The following is a 21983-nucleotide window of genomic DNA, read 5'->3' as shown; positions in this document are numbered from 1 at the left end:
TTAAATATTGTTGAGTGTTGAGAAAAGCCAAGATGGAGAGGATACTCTTGTACTGTAATGATTTAACTTGTTTGTTTTGAGAAATTCCCGTTTCAATGTGATGTTGCTAATGTATTTGGATATAAGGCCAGTTAAAGAATTTTCAGACAAAATTTAAAGAAAGGGTCGATAGATGCTGTGATAGTGCAGTGTCAGCATTTCTGATCACTTACGTAGGTCGCTATTACTTGTATTTGTTTATTTTAGTCTAAAGTAGCACATCCCTAGTTTATAACTCCATAAAGGGTTATACAGTACTTCTCGTGTTCTATGAAAGTTCTATGAAAAGCCCTTCTCGCACGAAATTAGTGTAAGGGATTGTAGACGATCCTAGAGCATTGTGCTTCGCAGTTTCAAGAGACGGGGGCCACAAAATTGAACCTGGGGGACAAAGAATCAAGTTTAGTTACATAGGAGGGAGGACCCACCATGGTTGGGTCCGATGCGAAATAAATTTTTTGAAATTAAGCCTTCTAGGATGGCTAAAAAAGCATCTCCCAAACTAAGATTGTCTCTGTTTTTGTCAAATTTCTTGGGATTAATTTTCTTCTGTGATGTTCCGAAAATCCTCTTCTGGATCAACGGAAAAACTTAACTGCAGAACTTTTTAATATCTTTGAATGTATTTAAAAATTACATGAAGTACAATTTTTTGTCTGAAAATTTGAAAAACGCTATCTACCCTTCTTGAAATCCCAATTTAACCGACTAAAACACAAATGTCTATTCTTGGGGGTTGTTACGCCCCCCCCCCATGTAACCGGCCCTGATTGTAAGAGCCATTTGCTTTGCTTTCATCGTGAGTGGCTGTTATATCATTCAACTTCTTCGGGAAATTCCTTATATTTATTACGAAAATCAGTTTGATTGTAAAAATATGAACAATGAACTTCCAAAATGGAAAGAGGCAACAAAAGAACAGACAAATTTAACTATATCAACGTCTCAGAACTTTAATAACTGGAATATATTTTCAATTACAATGAAATGAAATTTAAAGGCATTTTAACCATTAAATACTTGGCCCTTAAATATATATTTTCCGAAAGTTGCATCTCAGGAAAAGTAAACGAGCGTAATTGACAGGACATTTAGTCTAGACATTTACAAAGTATATGAATTAGCTGCTTGAAGATGCTTTAGGGAAAAATGATTCTCTTCTGTGCAAGTAAACGATAAGTGAGCACAGGTTTTGCTTAATGTTCAAGCCTGCTAAAGTTGCAGCGTTAAATGTGGAAATCATAGCATATGAAATAAAGGAATTGTTACACAGAAAGATGTAAGTAAGATACAAGGTTAATACAATACAACAAGGAGTGAGGAAGATAAATCTGCGAAAATTGTAACACAGAAGCACAACAAACGAGACAGGATCTAAATAAGGATTGATACTAAACAGCAATAACACAGATCAGGGACGGACTGCGGAGTTATAGTTCGATGAACCGGGAGACGTCTGAAGCAGAACTGGAACGATTTCAAATAACATGACCAAGGAAAGGGGGGCCAATGAATTAATTGTGCTTACGAGATAAGCAGTGGGTTGTCAAAAGGGGGCTAATTAAGCACGGTGCTAATAACAAAAATTCTTCCGCCATGACTCCAAAGCGAATTCATTTACATATTGTACGGAAAATTCATTTCAAAACCAGGACATAAATCTGGAAATGAATAAATAGTAGGTTAAAGCTAAGCAGACAGTGAACTTTAGCCTTTTGACAGTTTTCATTTAAGCAATCTTGTAGCATTGTATTCACCTAGGACGATGCGTTGTTCCGGGAAGGCGCATTAACCATGCACTAAGTTAAGAAAACTTGACATCTACAGAAACATCGATTAACAATAACAGCTGGAACTAATTCGAACCTAACTGTGGGCCGTTAAGCCTCGTATTGGTTACCACTATTGGTGATCGCCAGATTTCTTTAACAGCTTTTACAGCGCTGTTTAGGTCACGAGAAACAAAGGCTCTTTCTACCTGGAAATGCTGCAGATACAAAAGATACCAGTAAGCTTAAACGGTTGATCTACAGTGCTTTTCTTCTTAATGGAGGAATATAATTAAAGTTCAAGACTAACAGCGAGATGAGAACATCGGCGCCATTTAAGGTGACTTTATCGACCTGAGAACCTGCCTGCAGCCATGTTAGAGAGATGTTAATCACGTATGTTGCATTGAGGGTCAAATCGAGTCTTCTGGCTCCATACGAGATAAAACTTTGTTCTCTGAGTTTAAATGGCTGATCAGGAAATTTGCCGCATAGTTTGGTGGAAAACGAGTCAAATCAAAGACAGATCCACATTTCAGTTTACACTTCTGAATTGCTGAGGAATTAACTTTGTAGAAATTTTAGATTAGCTAAATTTGAAATAAAACCAGTATGTATTGGCTCAAAGGCACCGATGAACAGAATATCATTACTGCTTTGCAGCGGGCGTCTCGAATTTCTGCATTTGAAAATGTTTGGAAGGTTGATTTTACCGATCAAAGGATTTACATTTCGGGAGGCAAAATAATCCTGGATGATACAAAGCAAACAGGCTCAAGCCGACGCGTTTCTCTTACACAAAGTATGCTTGGCCCGGTTAGACAACCATTTCCTCGTGATAAATTTGAATCAATGATTTTGTCACGACACACGGGGACAAAGAAAACTAAGAATAGCAATTTCACATTGATTCACGTGTCCTGATGTTTCAAACAGAATTTAGCAACGTTTGCGCAATAGCTCCGTGAATTCGAGTATAGATTTTTTCTCAATAAAGCAGAATTAACAATGCATTACATAACTTTGGAACTGTTTTCGTCATTAGCATTTACATCAGTACCACACGCGTCCAATTCAGAAATCGGTAAACGCTATTTTTAATGAAACCAACCATACGTCAAAATATTTAGTTGACAAAATAAGGTGTACACCTTTCTAATACTAAAATAAACAGGTCCAGTTTTCTTTTATCCATTTAGGCGCAATCAATGTTGACAGAAGTTGAGCAACTTTCGCAAGGGTAATTGTGGGGTGAGGGGTGGCACAAACTGGTGATGAGTCAGCATCTACATCAATCTATGTCATACAGTAATCTACTCACCAGAACGAGATTCAAGAGCCTGTGACTTGCGAACGAGGCAGCAACAAAACGAATAGCCAAGAAAAGCTTACTGCTGAGCAGGCAGAGTATTGTCAAGGAGCAACTCAAGCAATCGGTTACAACAGAATCGATGTTGACGGGTAGCTTTAAACAAAGTGCCGAATACTTTGTTGAGTAAATGACAAGCACAGTGAGATGTCTCAAGACTTCCATTGGTTACATCTTTGCTACATGTTCTTTTGTATTTACATGATATGTCAGGGGAGCATACGTAAATACACATATCTATTGCGCAATATCAGCAGTAAAGTAGGCATGATTTTGCTGAATGTTTACGCGTTTCGTAGATTCGGTGCTCTCCATGCGTTCTTTTTCCACGTGTAAAATCTTTTTCCAAGAGAACTGATAAAACTTGTTCTGTCGTCACTAGCGCAATCCATATTGGAAAGCACGCATACTGGATGTTGGAACCGCCACATATTCTAGTTGCTTCTCCTGCGGTAACCCACTTCTATGGCCTTTTATTCTGCTATCTGCCTGATACTTTTCGATTTAAAAGAGATCTCTGTTTTCGCTTAGTACAATAATTCCTCCAAAATTCCAGCCAGTCTCTTGATAGCAGTAATTTATTTTGCTCATTGCAAGGATCTTTTCCAGTCCTTTGGCCATGCCTTCGTGACCTCATAGGAAAACCGGTTGTCTTAGTATAAAGTCTTCTCTCCAAAAACAAAACCGACCGGTGTTCTCGGTTCGGTACCCGCTTGGCTGTCCTAGGCCTTCCATTTTTGTTGAAAGCAATGCTGTTATTTTTAAAAGCAAGCGAGACATATCTTTTGTATGCCTTAGGGTGGTCATCTTCCACCATGAAATCACATCTCGAAAACTTCAGGTGTTTCTGTTGAAGATAAGGTGAAGGCAATATGAAGAATTGCTGTTCAAGCATGTACAATTGTAGTTATAATTGGAATGTATTTGCCACAATTCTTCGTCATCTCAAAAGATCCCTATCCCTTCAGAGGACTATAGCAGCATGTAAAGTATAGAAAATATATTAATTTCCTCAACGTCTGGTTATGCAAGTTCACCCACATTCTCATTCAGCCCGTCACAAATAAATACTCAGGCGACCTGTCACTTTTCCATCTCCTTAACCAATGAAATTACTCCTCTTTTAAACTAGTAAAACCTTCATTGTTTTCGTCCTACCAAACCCTCACTCAACTCAACCTAAACTACTCTAGCCTACCCCACCTTACCCTAGCCTAAAATGCTGTTCCTACTTTGCTTCACTTTAGCCCACCATACAATGCAGTTTCTTACCTTTTATACCGTTTCTTATTTTATCCTATCATGACTCTGCTTTACAATTCCCAAATGTTCCTATCCTTTGCTCCCAATTCTCTCCCCCCCCTTTATCTTCGCTACTCTACAATACATTATCCTGTCATATCTTACCCATTCCAGCCCATTTCAGCCCATTCCAGCCAATTCCAACCAATTCTGCCCATTCCAGCCCAGCCCAGTCCTCCCCTACTTTTCTTTAAAATTCCTGCTTTAACATCACTGACCTTACAATCCCCTCCTTTTTCATTCCCTCTCTTATAAATCTCTGCCTTACTATATAAACTTTAACATATCTGCCTCGCTGTCCCTATCCATACCTGCTCTAGCATATCTTCCCTACCATATAGGACCAATAAAAAACCCAACGTCTTCTAACTGTCACCTTTACAACTTGCAATGTATCTGAAACTTACCCGGCCCACTAAATGTCCTCTCTTATTCATGCAGAGATAAAGGCCACTTTGCTCGCCGCGAATCCTGATGACTCCAAAAGCCAACGTCTCAATAATCAGAATTGCTGCAATTAAACATTTGTAAGAATTAGTAAATTATTACAATGGCTGCTGTTACAAACTTCTAGTGTGTGAAAGTAGGGGATCGAATCACTTTACTGAAGTTTATTAATTATGAGGGGCTAGGAGATTAAATTGTATTAACAGAATCTAATTTGGACAAATAGTTGCCAAAAATAAAACATTTTTTGGCGAACGAATTACGTGTTCAGTATCATTTACATTTGATCCATGAATGGAAGAGATAAATTTAACGTTTTTCATTTAAATTGTCTCCGCTTGTCATATAACGATACATCACTTTTAATCCGCCGTTCTCTATTCACAATCCTTTATTTCTTAGCAAATTGTCTCCTTAGGATATACAGGAGCGTTGGAAATGCATGTACTGCCAGAGCAAATCCTGTGAAAGCCTTAAGAGTTTAGTACTCGTTGCTTGAGGGAAATTGGGTTATATTGATGTGGTTAAAATGTAAACGACACCAAGGGTGCTGTGAAGAAAATAGTTAGGGACACATATGCTTGCAGGGAGTAATTAGCGAAAGATTCAGCTGATGGTACAGGACGGTATTATCATTGCTAAAACCAGTATGCATTCCTTGCAGTGCATGAGGAGGAGCTCAACCAAATCAGCTTCCAACCGCAACCGCGCCATTTTTTGTAAAATATCTTCTCGCGTTATTTCTCAAATTATCGATTAAGTATACAAAATATCTATCGTAAAAGCTCTATTAAGCCCCCCCCCCCCGGAAGGCTTTTTTATTTTTTTCAGTTCTAGAGAGGGGCTTAAAAGTGAGGGGGGCTAATTAGAGAAAGGAGGCTTATTAAAAATTTGAAGTAAAAAATATTATGAAAACACCCTTGTATATTATTTTGTTACAAAAATGTCTTACAAATGATCGCAGAAAAAGTCGCTGGCAGCTTCGAAAGTCTAATAAATCAATTATAAGGTCCTCATCTTCATCAAAATCACTAGTATCAATTGATCACCCTGGGACATCTCCCAAACAAATTTCGACTGACTTTTTAGGCGCACAAGTAAGTCTTTACATGGGCCATATATAGTGCACACGATTTTATTATCATCACACCTGTTAAGAGATTAAATAAATGCGCATGTTTTCCATGTTTGACAATAAAGGCTAAAGAGGGGGGGGGGCTCAATAGAGAGTGGGGGTTTATTTTAAGGTTTGGCTTGATAAGGAGGTGCTCAATAGAGAGGGGGGCTTAATAGAGAGAGGTGGTTTAATAGAGCTTTTGCGCAATATGACTTTGCCAAGTAGTCTGTTTAAGGAGTAATCCATGCTCAAGTGCTAAAAAAGTTTTTGTTTGACATTCCTCAAGCAGCGGAATATTACCGAGAATATCATAGTGGATGAAATTGGGCTGCAAACTCTGGCATAGTTGTAATGCTTATGTTACTGAACTTTGTAACACTAAAAAAAGTAGGAAGCAATTCAAAGGTGGGGGACACATGTGGGCCAAAGGGACACCTCCATGATTTGCAAATAGGTACTTTACCTCTGTTTCTGAAAGAGGGAGGCATGTGTCCTCGGTGTCTCCAGTTCTTACGTATATAGCAGAATTTATACTTTGTTCAGAGTGACAAACAACCAAAGTCAGCAAAAGCCTCTCCCTTCCTCTTCGCCCCCGCCCCTGTCTTCAAGTCTACGAAACCTCAAAATCATGGCCACAAGTACAGCACCAAAAATATATACTTTAATATGAAGCAATAAGATAACTGGCTATTGTTTGAAGCAGCCAATCGTTGACGACAAGACAGGGGGGCAAACTAGGAAAAATTACAAGAGAGAAAATGTTTTATATTGATTACTTAGTTTTAATTTGGGCAGATTCTAAACTGAAGTACAAAATTGCACGGCTTATTCATTGATAGAATGGATTTTGTGTACACTAGATTTTTTGAAAATTTCATCCAATATTTATGGAAAATTTTTATCCCAATCATGTCATGTGACCATACTTGAATTCAGGCAACAGGGGAGAAGGCAATGATTACATATACTGTATGTCAGGGTTTCAAGACTGGATTTACAAAAGAAGGCCAGATTGTAGAGCAAAAAGGCAATAAAAAAGCCGAATCAAAAAAATGATGGGGGAGGGGAGTTATTATGTTAAGGCTAAATAGTTACTTCTCATAAGAAGTGTTTTTGATGAGAAGCGATGAAAATCTTCTTTCATCGCTACACACGGACAACAGATGGCCCTTAGCACTAGCACCCCACATGAACCAATGAGCTCATGTTTAATTTCTGTAATAATTTGAATAGCTGAACAATACGAATGACCCGCAGATGACTTGAAAAGTGAGCAACGTATTTCAGGAAGCAACGTTCTTATCTCCTTTCAACAGGAACATCGAGAAGAACCCAATGTGACCGGTATGTTATTTTGGACTGAGGTGTCTCAGGGCAAAAGGACCAAGAATAGACTTGTCCCTTGAGGACTTATCCCAAAACAATGTAGCTAAATATAATATTAACACAAAATATCAAGAAAAAGCAAATATTTGTTTATAAATACTCGATTCATTGAATAAACAAGATGGAGATTTACTTTTCATTGTAGCAATGCCATATACTTTGTTTCAACCCTTTCCGCTTCATCTACAAAACTTATTATTTCCGAATCAATTGCAAATTGGGAAAAATGGGGATATGCAACTTAAGTAAGTCAGTCAATTAGAGTCACCCAAAACATTTGCATTACTCGGTAAATCTTTCATTCTTATTTCTTTAATTCTTTTAGACCCATCTCGCATCAAATGAGCGAAGAATAACAAAATATGAAAAAATGAAAAAATGAATGAATGAATGAATGAATGAATGAATGAATGAATGAATGAATGAATGAATGAATGAATGAATGAATGAATGAATCACTGAATGGATGATATACAAATGAATGAATGAAGAAATAAATATATGAATGTAAAAGTGCATGAATGAATAGATGAATTAATTACTTTTATTTCTTCATGACTAAATGAAAGAAACATATTACTCATTTATCTTATCTCTCACTGAATCTTTTTTTATTTTTTTTCTGATTGTGGATATTATTTTCTGTTTCTTTCATCGTTTGCATGGGTTTAAGCAATAGTAAAAGACACCATAAGTCAGTGGCGGAAATTCATTTTTCAAGTGGGGAGGGGGGGGGGGGGGGTGATGCCCACAAAAGCAAGCAAATTTGCCGACAAATGACATAATTTTACCGACAAAACCGATAATTAACCAAAACCTGGGGGCGGTCGCCCCCCCCCACACCCCTGCAACTTCTGCCACTGCCATAAGTCCTTTAAAACGAACAAACATGTGTATTATTACAAAATGGTTGCTTTATTTGTTACTTTTGGTAAAGGCTGCTGAGAGGTTTTAGAGGCCCATGGGGCAAAAGCAAAAGACGAACCCCCCTGCGAGTTGGATGATCAGAAAATTTTTGTGACAAAACTCTTCATACTAGTTTAAAATCTTTTTCAGAACTTTTCTGACAGTCATTTTTCTGCGATCATTTAAAATATTTATGTATTTTTATTAGCTACGTCTGATTAATTTCATTCTTAACAATGGAATTCATTACTTTATGAGGTCCCCTAGACCTCGAAGCCCTGGGGCAATTTGCCCCCTTGCCCCTCTCAGCGACCCTGCAAATGGCTAGGATTATTTTATTTGTTATCTGTCGAATACCATGCATATTTTCAAGTGTTATTCACCATATATGCTCCAAATATTTCTAAACAACATATGGGACAGAGTCATCAATCTGCGTAGAAGTACTGACTCTGGACTAGACCTAAAGGGAGTTGCTGGCTGTTTGCAATAGAAGAAAATTGGTAACATCTCTTTGTCAGATTCCTCAGGCTCTGCTTAAGACGCCGAGGGAACCTTTTCCATAATTCAAGATCTTTTAAGCACATTTCAAAGAATTATTCTAATTCTATTGATGCAATTAAAAATGTTACAGTTTGTATCTTTAGATGATTCTTCTCCGCAATAGATGTTTCTTTATCAAAACACATAACTGCTATAATTCTGAAATCAATTTGCTTAAAGTTAGCAAGATTTGATTATTCCGGAAATACCTTTATCTCAAAGTACTCCATGATAAGATCATACGAGCAATGGGCAAATCCTTTCGTCTCTGGACCACAATGGGAAACTGATAGAGTTTTTGATGGCAATGTTCGAGAAAGTGGGGTCTGGCACTAGGATGTGAGGCCATCTCTCTGTAATGCTGATATTTTATTCAGATCTGGCACTATTTAAACAAAATAGCAGTCTGACTCATAGGAAACTCTTGGTTTAGACCCAACACTAGAGAAAAGTTTTATCCTTGCAAACGAAAACAATCTATTTTTGTTTTGCAAGTTAGCAATTAGAGAGAGGTTCAGTGCTCGTAAAGTAGCTTTAGATTTGTTCATTGTCTTATGATTGATATTCTTAATCATTTGAACTGGAATAGAAAAGGTTCTTCTCCTTTTCATTGAGGAATGAGCTCTTCTCCTACAGTTAGTCGGGTAGATTACTTTTATGAGATAGGCATGGAACTTTGGGTAACATGGTTATGTGTAAGATATATATTTTCAACAATGAAATCGGTGTCATGTTAAGGCAGAATATTTGAAAAGACATTGCCTTACTTTCGAGATGCAAATATGACACAGCTCTCGTGATACAAGTAAAAAATCTTAGGCATTTTCAATTGGAAAACAAAGGTGTTAATTCTAGAGTAAACTCCTTAAATCTGACGACCCGACATCAACGTGCAAATATTTAATGTTCTCCGACTTACTATAATTGTGCCAAGTATGCCTATTATCGGGTATTGGAAATGGGATCAGGATTAGGCCAAAAAATCGTGATTTCTGAAAAAACATTATGGTGGAAGGATTATGGACGGCTTGAGGTCATTCACAATTTGAAAGCAAACGACACTGCACGCAATCGAACCCCCTTGTAATGCTACAGAATTTCAGCTGGAATTCTTGAATTGAAAGTTGCAACATTCCAGGTTTTCATAAGATTTTGATAAACGTGAATCTGAATGTCAAAAGGGCACAAGCAAAATTCTTGATAATCGTCAAAAGGGCCCAAGCAAAAAAGGCTCAAACTAGAGCATCAGGACCCCTATCAAACAGATAGCCACTATTTTACTAGGACAGAGTCGTTTCTCAGGCAAAAAGGCAGTTACTCTCCTGAAAATTTTTGACGTCAATTTGTTGCCATGTCATGTCAATTGGTTATCTACAACCAGCCCCCCCCCCTAATTTTGGGCAACTCTGTCATTTTCAATCTTAACGAAGAAAACATCGAAATTCAAATTCAATGATTTGAAATATCGTTGTCAACTCTGAATTTGAAATAAAATTGTTCGTATAAATGAAAGAGAGAGATGTATTTTGTTATAAAATTTGCTCATTCTTTCTATGTACAAATTTATGTTAAATCCAGAGTTACCTTGTTTCCATAACATTGTACAACACTCTAGTACATTAAGGGATCGTTTCAAATGTTTGCATGTTGCTAAATCAACTACCAACCGCCTATTTAAGACACTTCCTGCCAAGATCAGGCAAAGAAAACGATTAAGCAGTGCGCATAGGATGCGTTTCATCACTGGTTTGCCAAACAAAGGCGCCGAATAAACCATAGCTTGCCCTAAGCTCAGCCACAAGAATTCCAAGAAAATGTCATGTGACAACCTGCAAGACAACCTCATTGGTTGCGATGAAGCTGCGCAGCAACTCACATGGCATCGTAAGATACGGCCTATGAAATGGATTCTGTGCAATGACAGCAGTGATCTGAAAAAAAGGACTGGGCCGAGCTTCTATTGTGACACGAGTGTCGCAAATGAGAGGGCCCCCCTTTCATTCTTAACGTTTTCATTTGCTTTGGCCTATTTCTTTTTCGACACTGATATACTGGTACACATCAGCTACAATCTGCCAGTACTTCACTTGCTTTACCAAAAAACATATGAAGAGCATTGCATCTCTCGCCTATCCATATCATCCAATCACTGATTTTGAGAAATGACTTCCCACTTCTGTTTGGCGCCCTTAATCTTTTTTAAATTGAGCAAGCTGCACATTTTGGTGTTTCAAAAGAATAGGAAGCTCGAGCTAGCTTTTCAGGCGATATAGAGCATGACAGGCGATAAAAGTTTGGGATTTCGGAAGGGAAAAGGATAAAAACTTTTTAAAATTTAAAACCATTTTGAAGCAAACCAAGCAGGCCTAGTTAAAGGCCGCATTTCTGTCACATCAAGTTTGATAAAAGCGGTTAGAAAATCAAGCCCTAATTAAATGCGACATCAGTGTGACCTTCGAATCCGTGGCAGCATTAAATAATTAATTGCGACTGTGCTTCAAATATGTCATCGCATCACATTTCATCAGAATCAAATCATTTAGGCCCTTTTCACAATTAAACGATTGCATATCATTAACAGTGATCCAAATTTTTAAAAGAAAAAATTAACTATTTACACTGGAACGGAACGATTACGTAACAATTTACGTTTCTGTAACATACGGGAACGGGATCGTTTCGCTCGACCTACGCATGATGACCATCTGTCCTAAGCAACTATCATGAAAAATGCAAACAGATTAGCTTACTCACTTATACGGGTAACGGTACCAACAATTATATATTTCCTATTGCGTTTGGGAGCATTCCAGTATTCGAAAAGGAGGATACGATTTAAAAGGTTCTTGAAAGAACAAAAGCCTCGAGCGGTCCACTATTTTAACCAAAGCAATGCGGAAAGATCCAAAATCGTTCTTCTGTGAACACAGCCTCAGCCCAGCATATCATCGACATACCATGTTTAGCCTATGTATAGCTACCGTTTGGCATTACAGTGTGAATAAAAAAGACTATTTATCAATCAGAATATTGTGCGTCAAACATTTATTGCTTTATCAATAAAATCAATATTTTTAAGTGTCACAGCAGGCACTCTAATCACAGCTTTTATAAGAAACTTGAAATGCGTGTTTTTATTTGAAATTTTACTAGCAACATAATCATTCCAAGTAATAATTCCTTTCGGCTTTACTTCGTTAACTTATTCTTAGCAATTCACAGTATTTCATTACAGAGGTGACATGGCATGGCAGGGTCGTTGCTTAATTCGATAATATCACGAATGTCTCAATGTTTTTTTAGGGGGAGATTCTTGAACACGCTATACCTTGCTATAAATAGCCAATGCATGGTTTGATTGAAGTTCGCGAAACAATTTTGCATCTGTAACCACGTTAGTTTGTGGAGTGCAGTGATGAATGCACCGAACGAGATAATCGAAAGGTAAAGGTCATATCCTGCTCCGCAAAATGTTTCGTCTCAGTTTAATGGCTTTAAAACAAGTCAAGAATTTCGAATTTTGATGTGACCCATTGGTAAAAGCAAACCGTTCTTAAAAGGAATGCAAAGATTTCTTGTTTATGTTTTTAGCCTTTTCATGGCCTCATTGAGCGGATAGCGCTCTTGACTTCCTATGCTTTGAAGCCCATGGCCTGGAATTCGTCTCGGAATGTCAGTCCTCCATTGGGAACAATCAAACGATATTTATTACGTACGGAAGTCCTACAACACTGGATTTACAAAGAGAACTTAATAAATTTCATGGGAACTTCAGTTTGATGACATTAAATATCTCTTTGTCAAGTATTTACGGGCTTTGATAGCTTTTTAAAGTTGTAGGGCTCTGTGACGTCTCATCGACCAAAGTGAAACCGAGGCCAAATAATGGGTCGAGATAAGGCCACCCTGTGAAAAAGAAAACATTTAGCTTCCAGACTTCCCATTTTCTGGAATTCCTAAGACAGCCTATATAGTTGGTGAAGCTTTCAAAATATATCCATTCAATGTGCTTTGAGGAAATTAGAAAGCTTACTTTGAAGAAAGGTTGATTAACCTTAATACATTGGCTGAAAGATAATTTGGGCCGAAAGATGAAAGGCTCCTTGCTTGAATTATGTTTCTCCCAAAAAAGTACAACTTTTTAGAAACGATAATGCAGACAAGCTTAAAATCGTTTCAGTACACAGCTTGCAATATTTATAATGCTTCAAAGTTTTACAAAGTGGGTACTAATAGTGATAAGGTCATAAAAGAAGCGGTGAAATAGCAAAAACGGCTTATCTAAACTAACCCACGTCTCTGTGCAACGTTCCGCGGATTCGAAAGAATCTGGGGATACGCGCCAATGTTTACCTGTGCTTTATATAGAACGCAGATTATATGATACTAAGAAGTGAATCTTGACAACAATGCTCGACGAGCTCGAGGGATTTCCTGTTATTTCCCCTGTTCACTTATAAAAACCGTCCCATTTGTTGTCAAATACTGAACTAGAACGCGAATCTATTGCTGATACCAGTGTTTAACTCAAAATGTCTTCAAAATAACAATATAGTCTGCACAAACAATACAACTGAGTCCAAATACCGAAATCCACCGAAAGTCACAGTTAAAAAACGTCCTTGATCTACTGCTTATTCCAGCAAACATTAGCACAATATGGTGATTTCTCCAAAGCCTGAAGCAGTGTGCATTTGCCTAACGAATTTTAGTGTACAGATAGATCAATGCTTCCATATTTGTCATTATTACGTTTCTGATGATAAGGTTCGTTCAAGGATTTCTCTCAAACTGCTCAGTATGCCCAATATAGCCTATAACTATTCTTGGTACTGTACTATGCAATAGTTTTCCTGGGGTCACAGGATCATATTAGACGAACTTGCAAAACTTTGAAAAGAAAATTAACAAAATATCGTTTTTAACATAGGCAAATGGTTATAGGAAATAATGAAGAGCAAAGTAGAGTGATATAAATTTGGAAAATGGTTTAGAAATTATAGAGTAGAACTATTTAATTGCCAATTAGATTTGATACTTTTGTTTGATTAAAAACGAGACAAGAAGGAATGCCTATGCAAAATAACAGATGCTGCCCCACCCATTGGCCTAAAGCACAGGTTCCAAATCTTTGTTTGGCTAAAAAATTAAAGCACGCCATACCTTATTGATTAATCAGAGTTCAAGGAACGTGCAAAATAGACGTAAGCCTAGTTTCTAGGCACGTTTGCCATCTAGTTCTTGAACTCTGATTAGACCAGAAGGTACCTATAGAGAATTTAAATCTCCTAGCCATTTAGAGATTTGAAACCTACGCTTTGGCCTAATAATAAATTATGCAGCCTCAGTTCCAACAACAGCCTAATTCAAATGAGTAACCGTCATTATCTGAAGTTCAAACCCATATCAATATCGCAGTATCTGAACAGAAGTAGTGGGTGGCTTAAAAAGACAGCCACACGAATAACAGATGATAACGGTTTATCCTTCTCTGGTAATTAGTGAAAGAAACACTCCAAGGATTAACTTGATAACGAATAATAGCACTAGCTGTTCATACTTACAGTCCTTGCCCATTTTGCCCAAGCTGTCGATGTGGCGTCTACTTAGAATTCTTATATGAGATTCGCTTGCTTTTGAGTAAAGTCTGACTTTGTAGTTAGGTACACTTGCAAAATGGCTGGGGTTGAATTTCATTCGCTGATAAAAGTCGGAGATGAATTCAAATTGCTCTTTTGCTTTGCGCTAGGTATGAAAAAGAGGCATAATGAGCATCAAATGAGCATCGAAAAGGCATCTAACGACGAGAAAGATATTGTGTTTGTTTTACCTACAAGAGTATCAACCAGTGACAAGCTGTCAGCTCCTTATCACCGTAAGATGTCTTTGACCTGCGAATTAGGCCCGAACATTCACAAATTTGCAATGACAATCGGAGCACTTTGGCCTCAAAGAGTTTTGCTACTATTCCTGGAACTGACCTGCATTGCCGAATTTATTATTATGAATGTACTAGATTTGCTTATGATGGAATTCACGGAATACTGCTCTAAGGAGGGGTGATATAAGCGAGATACAATTTATCTCTGTACCTACCGCAGTAGAAATACTTCTATTACAGCTTACCGATAATCCTTTGCTTTTTCAAATATGGCACAGTTCCCTTAAGCAATAATTTATTACGAATATAAAGTTCCTTCCTGCAAAAGGTATCAATTCTAGAGCTTTTCTGTATTCCTATGTAGCGTGTTGTATGATGCACGTCTTGCGTGTTACATGCACGTGTTACTGTGACATGCAAGCACACACGTATGACGGCCCTCTTTATATCGCGTGTAGTTGTTTTGGACCCTCTTTCAAAAGATTTTTATTATTATCTCAAATAAGCTAAAAAATGGCAGTTGCTTTTAGCGACCTGCAATTGTGGCTTAAAAAGGCAGGAATCCATCCGGGATCTACCCGGAATCTTAATCGTTTGAGAATAATACCTATTAATTTGAAAAATTTTCTGGCGGTACAAAATTTGAAAATGGCTTTGAAAAAAGTAAACAGTTTAAAACATACTGAAAGCTTTTTCGTCTGACAATACTCAGAGAATGTAACTTCAGGATATTCAAGTATCTGTACCTATAAATTTCAAATACCTGTGAATTATATATCTAGGTATTGTTCTCTACAACGCAAAACAACAATGATTAATTCTGTTTTGAACTCAAATTTTCGTCTTTATTGTGACTTTGATTATCGATCCTGTTTTATTGCCAAGAGGGTTCAATTCATTTACTGAATTCTAGAACACCGAACTGTGTTTTTTCTTGAAAAGAACTAGAATTGTGAGGAACAGCTCCCAACATAGGCAATGGAACGTGAGGGCACAAATCCTTTTGCAAATATTTACGTCGTTTGACATGTGTGTATGCAAGGTAAACAATGTGAATGCTCTAAAATTATCCCTGTAGAAGGAAAAGGCTAGGGCCCAATACAGCCTCTATAGCCAACAAAAGCAATATCTTAACCTAGCAATACCTCAAATTGAACTTAGAATTTCCCTTCCTTAATACCTGATACCTTTATTTAGCTTAAAAACCATTGCTGCAAATATAATTTGTCGTATAACGCCAAGGATCTCATAAAATGTTTGGCTCAAAATACCAGTGACCGTAAACATGCCACTTTTTTCGTTTAAGTCATTAGGCCATTTCACCCTCCTCCAAAAGTCAATGCGGAGCTGCTTGTAAAACAACTGTGACGTTTATTGTTGACAAGGTCCTGATGCCATTGTAAGCTATCATAAGTTTTGATGATTCGATGGCCTACCGCATTAATCATGTACAAACCTCAGGAAGAAGGGCGTTGGCCTTAAGAGAAACTGTTATTTTCATCAGTGAAAGGTTCGATTGTAAAAGTTCGTACTATCGTAGTATGGGCCTGTTTAAAAAAGGCAAGTATTCCACCATCAACATTACATGACATTTTCATATACCCACGTTACTTTTGTTCCAGGCCCCAGGAAAGCTCACAGTGAGCCTCGGTTTAAACCCAATTTACCCATCCCCTCAAAAAGCTCCAGAACGTCCTAAATTGAAAGCAATGTGACGTGAGGTGCTTGCCCCCATACAGTAACTTTCGTAAGCAATTGTGTTTTTTAACAAACTCAAACTGGTCAAACTTTTTAAGACTGTGGTCACAAATGAGGTTAAACTAAAAATGCAGTTAAATAACATAGAACTTTGTTAAAAGAATGCCGTTAGCAGACATATGAAAGCTTGCTACGAGATGAGCTTACACTTCTGGCCTTGCAATTTGCAGATTTCCTGATGACAATAATCGCGTCTTAGTAATCCGTCCGCAAAGGGGTATCTATCCAATTGCGGAAAATTGACATTATAATCCGGAATTCAGTGCACTGTTTCGGCTGAGAAAGTTAAGTTCAAGCGCATCGATCTCGAGACACTGCGAGGCAGCTACTCGTTCAAGATAGCAAATAAAGCTGTCTTCTCTTTTTGGTCAATCCTCTTGAGAGATGTTGACATTTTATTTGAAGTTCTTCTCAGATAACTTGGGTCCAAAACCGAATACTCAATAGGCGGGCAATGTTCTACCAGTGACTTTTGTCCTATGATGACAATTTACGCAATATGCAATAAGATTCAATCAAAGTCCCTCAAGCAAGTTAGCGGTGTTATCCATCACGTGGTTTTCTTAGGCCTAAATAGGAATCTTTATCGATATAAGTTTAACAAATTTTTCTGTTATTTGCCTTTTCCATATCAACTTCTCTTATTTAAGTTTCCAGTAGGGCGCATAATACCGGAACTAGCCAGCCAACTGTAGAAAGTAATTTACGAGGGCGAGTTCCAGAACAGCAAAAGGAAGATATAGTTACAACAATAATGCTCATTTTAAATGGTCGCAATAATCGATAAATCTTGAAATCTTTGACACCAACGAAGGCTTCCAGGTGAGAGCGGGAATCTGAGGCGGAGAGTCGCATTACAAAACTACAGAGATAAAAGTAGACCTTCTAAAATAGTGAAGACATTTATGGGGTGTTTCCTTTAATTGGCTGCAAATTATTCGATACGAGCTGGATAATTTTAATACGACTCCGGATTCCGTCGTAGGGACGTCAGTGAGGTATAAAGCGTGGGAAAACGCGATAGAGAAAAGGAAAACAATAGGACCTCCGTGTGAAGGCAGGCGGCCGGAATAGTTGCGATAATAAGCTACTGGGCTAAATATTGTAGGGAAAATCAAGAGAATTCGTGCATTGTAAATAGGGAAATGTTAGTTTGATTGCTAACTGTTAATGTCGCGTCTTAATTTACAATCAGATTTGCTACCCAAAGACATGACAATCAATAATTAGCTCTGGGTTCGATAACATTTTGCATTAACCAAAGATGCCAATTAAAGCTGGGAGGAGTGCTGGTGACGGAGGGACAAAAGAATGCCGTCGCGCTGATACCAAACCCATTGTCACCTCAAAGGGGCAGCTACAGACTGTCCTGACAAATCAGGATAAATCTAAGGCAATATTTCAAAAAAGCGCACTGAAGGGACGCTCTCTGACCTCTCTAACGACTAACAAAGCAATAGGAAGGCAGATGGACATTTTCGCATTTATCCTTCCCCCTCTTAGCCTGTGTGTGGTAATAACGATACGAATTACCAATCTATAAGCTCTGAGATCAATTTCAGTCGTAAAATGTTTTCCAAATAACAAAGGAACCAACTGAGTCAGGCTCTTTAAACCACTGAACTATTTAAAGGACACAAAAGTAACGGTCCGAGTTCTCTCTGACGTTTATGGATAACCAGGCAATTTGTATCACAGTTGGCTTTTTGAGGGCAACAAGATACGGGTAGAGATCCAATCATAAAATTCTTAGGGTATACAACGACGCATTTGAGGGACAGAGATTTATTAACCCAATCTTCACCGATCAATTTAGACATAATCGGCCATTTCAGAAAATCAGGGGTGATGAACTACACACAATACGCAAAACCATGTCAAGTACTGGTCTCAAAATATTTTGAAGGCGAATAGCAAGCCATCAACAAAAAGACATCAGTAATTCAAAAAGGATGGCAACTGTGTGTTGGCAACAACTACAATGACCAGAGGAGAACTAGTGTTTTTTCTATGTGTAAACAGAACTTAGTTAGTTTTTATAGGTAATCCACGTTCAATGGCAAAACGCAGAGGATGTCTTTGTCATCTTAAAGTTCAAAATTTGCGCACGTAACGTTTCGAGAATATCGGTGTGCCCACAATCTCAGTTTCAACTAAATGAAACACATTCTAGGAGATGTTAAATACAATAGAAAGCAGCAGAAAAGGGTTTTACTTACCGTCGACTTAAATTTCTTCGATTCACAGAATTGGTTAAATACAAACCTGCAAAAAAGCAGGAACAGTCGTAAGGGTCATTTTAATCTGTACAGTTGTATCAATTGAAAATGCGGCAAGCAATGGGCAAAAGGCGTAGATTAAGCTAAGAATAATTTGTCGATATAATGTTTAAAGAAAAAATGAATGTTTAAAGAAAGAATGAATGAACTCACGTGGCAAAGAGCAGAGTATACGCAAAACATCGATTACATGCCGGCAGCCTCAGAATCATTTCGTTCGCAAATCGCTCCGTTGCACTGTGCTGTTGAAATTACATCTAGAGCAGTACATCCAATACGATATTCTAAAGTGTTGAAGTCGTGTTGTTTGAAAGAGAACGCTAAACTCATCATCTCTCAACCCGTCATATGTACTGCCACGAAAATTTATGAATGCTGGCCACTTTAACTTCCTTTCTTCATCCAAAGTAGCAGCATTGATTTGAAGAAATGCTTCCGATAAATTGTTTTCAGATTTATTGATAAAAGTCCGTAGATACAGTAACTAAGTTGACTTTGGAGTAATTATTCGAACGATGGCCATCCACAGCTCTATGTGTGTTTTTGATCCAAACCACACAAGTCTAGACTATCGTTCTTGCACCATAAAAATATTGCTTTTCCATCTCAAACGTGACATCCTCAAGAACATACATGATCAGAATAGAACAGCACCCTGCGAAGGCATCTTCTTACATTAGTTTTCGATTCGTTTAAGAGCAGTGCACTTCTCTCCTTGCGGGTTCCCTGCTATTTATCAACTGCGATCCCTATTATTGTCTCACATCAGTTGGTGATTGATCTTCAATGGATAAGTCCGGATTTCTGACCGACCAGAACTGTTTTGGTATATCCACTCTCAAATTTCGATTGCAGGAATTCTCGATCAGGTGGCAATGTTACGACACTTTCGCACCAAATTAGCGGCAACTTATCGTTATTATCGACTTTATCGTCGAATCAGACACTTAACTTCAAAATGCGTATTCATCGTGTGCGTGCTCGTGCGCCGGTGTAGTCAGCGTGACTCAGAACATAGTCAAGGCACCTATTCCTAAAGCAAAACAGGACTGCTTCAACTTAATTCTGTTTTTGACGTAAGCGTGCCAGGAGGTCTTCTCGATACCTTTCGCTCGTGAAGCTATTCAGGGTTGATCAGGTTTGTAGGAGATACCAACTTTCGAAACTGTAACTGGACTGGTCAACAATAGGCGGCAAACTGTGGCATTAAGATGATTCTCTGGGGCCTCTCTGCTGTCGTGCTCTCATTGTAGTAGCATAAAAAGTTCTGAGAATCTTGATTTATTTTTCTGAATCGCGTTCATGATTGCAACGGGGGATGTCCTAGTTTCTTTCAAAATATTTGCGTTGACGTCGAATGAGCCCCGCGTTGTCCACGGAATGCGCCAAAGATTCAAAGGCCAAGTTGGGCACTGTATAAACAAGGTTTTATAGGAGCTCCCACGGATTAATCTGGAGCCTTCATCGATCATGTAACTGTAGAATCAGAGCAATTATAATCCGAAAATCGCCCAGTTGTTAATAGGGAAAGGGGTTTTTATTTCTAGAGCAACTATTTTTTGCTTCTAACAAGGGGCACATACGCCCGTGGACCTAAATAAACAGTCTGTCCCTTTTGATTCTTAAAAAAACATTTTCTCAGTTGTCAGCTTAACCTGATCTTTGCCTATTTGCGGTACCTTTTTACGCTTACAACTACGCATTTTCGGTTTACATCAATTGTGCTACTTATCACCGCCAACAAGGGTACGCTTAGGTAACAAAAACGTGTCAGCACACGATAAAAATTACACAAAACTAGGACGTGGCTACCTGTCATCATGTTTTTCCTTTATTAATACTGCTAAACATTTGCCTAGCGAATAAAAGAGGTCATTGATTATATGTAATAGTCATGGGTAGCGAAAGCATTTAGGCCACAACTTTGCGACTCTCGCCTTTGACCCTTATCTGTTTCAGGGCAACCAAAGGGTAAAGGGCAGCAAAAATACAAAGAAAGGGCTTAAAAGTGATTTTGATTTCATTTTAATTTCATCCAAGGAAGGTAAATATTTTCATATCATCTTATGATACTTGGAATGCTAAAGCACAGTCTTGAAGTGGCTGGAGTTTATAATCACAGCGCGAACAACCAGTAACTTCTCGTTTTTTCAATAGAGGCGTCTTCAAGGAGGAAGGGACTTGAGCCCCTTTAGGAAGTGAAGAGAGGGTAAGTCGCAATTGAGAAATTGCAATTCACAAAGATGCTTTAACAATCCGGATTCTCCTTTGAAAAGAATCTTTTGATGCCTTACTTTTCAACCGTTTAAATCAAAATGAACCAATAGCACTTTAAAAAATTTAACCTCTTTCTTTATCAAAATTTCCATTTTGAAACATGGGCCATCAACGGAACACTCATAAGGAGCATTTTCAGTTGCGAGGATGAAAGAAATTTGGGTCTGGAACGAAAGTCGTTGTTGTTGTGATTAGTGAGCGAGAGTGAAAAAGAGAGATTTGAAGCGAAGACATAGGTTGGATACGTAGCAGAAGAGGCTAAAAAGGGAGGGGAACATCGAAGAAGAAGAGAAACTGAATTTTCGTGTTTATTTGTCTTGTTCGTTCAGGCTCCGTTACCCAATCAATGTTTTAAAATAAAGACTATCGTGCATACGAATTTCTGACAACAAGACCGACTAAACAGGGTACCAAGGGTTTGAAAGCCAGAATCTTCTGACAACAGTCCCCACTGGAGATAATTTATGCATCTGAAAAGGATCGAAAAAACTCCTAAAAATGAAAATGGAATGCCAATGTCGAAGCACTTTACTTAGAAAAGGCTACTAAACAATTCTTATGCCATTAACTGCCACACTTCCATCCATCAAAAGCTACGCATGTATAACAAGCAAATGCCATCAATTTTCTTGATAATTTGCGCCTCTGAACTGAAGCTGAAACTCTTTGAACTCACAATGAAGGATCCAGTAACAAGTAGCAGAATCGATGGCCCCTTTTATTCGCTAAACTGAAAGCGTGTGGAAAAACTGAAAGATATCTAGAATCAGTTTCGATTTCATAATGGTGCTGAAGTCCAAGTGGTCATTAGTCAAAGTGGTCATTGGTCAAAGTGATCATTGGTCACAGTGTTTAGCTGTAGTTCTTAGAGTCGTGGATCTCGACCTCCGTCCATCCAAAAGGGCTCTAG

At 38.1% G+C, this 21983-nt stretch overlaps 1 protein-coding gene across 1 annotated transcript; it reads right to left on the bottom strand.

Moving 5' to 3' along the window:
* Positions 1-344: 344 nt before the first annotated feature.
* On the bottom strand, positions 345-20155 carry LOC135695914 (fibroblast growth factor 17). Its single transcript, XM_065215134.2, has 5 exons — positions 18950-20155; positions 18737-18782; positions 14443-14623; positions 4887-4990; positions 345-4024 (listed from the first exon to the last, which is right to left on the bottom strand). The coding sequence occupies exons 1-5, from the start codon at positions 19006-19008 to the stop codon at positions 3659-3661; spliced, it is 756 nt and encodes a 251-aa protein (XP_065071206.2). The 5' UTR covers positions 19009-20155; the 3' UTR covers positions 345-3658.
* Positions 20156-21983: the final 1828 nt, after the last annotated feature.

This window comes from Rhopilema esculentum, chromosome 14 (assembly GCF_057945365.1).
Source record: "Rhopilema esculentum isolate cy_ngs chromosome 14, ASM5794536v1, whole genome shotgun sequence".
Taxonomy (NCBI): Eukaryota; Metazoa; Cnidaria; class Scyphozoa; order Rhizostomeae; family Rhizostomatidae; genus Rhopilema; species Rhopilema esculentum.
This window is presented reverse-complemented; position numbering and strand designations above follow the sequence as displayed.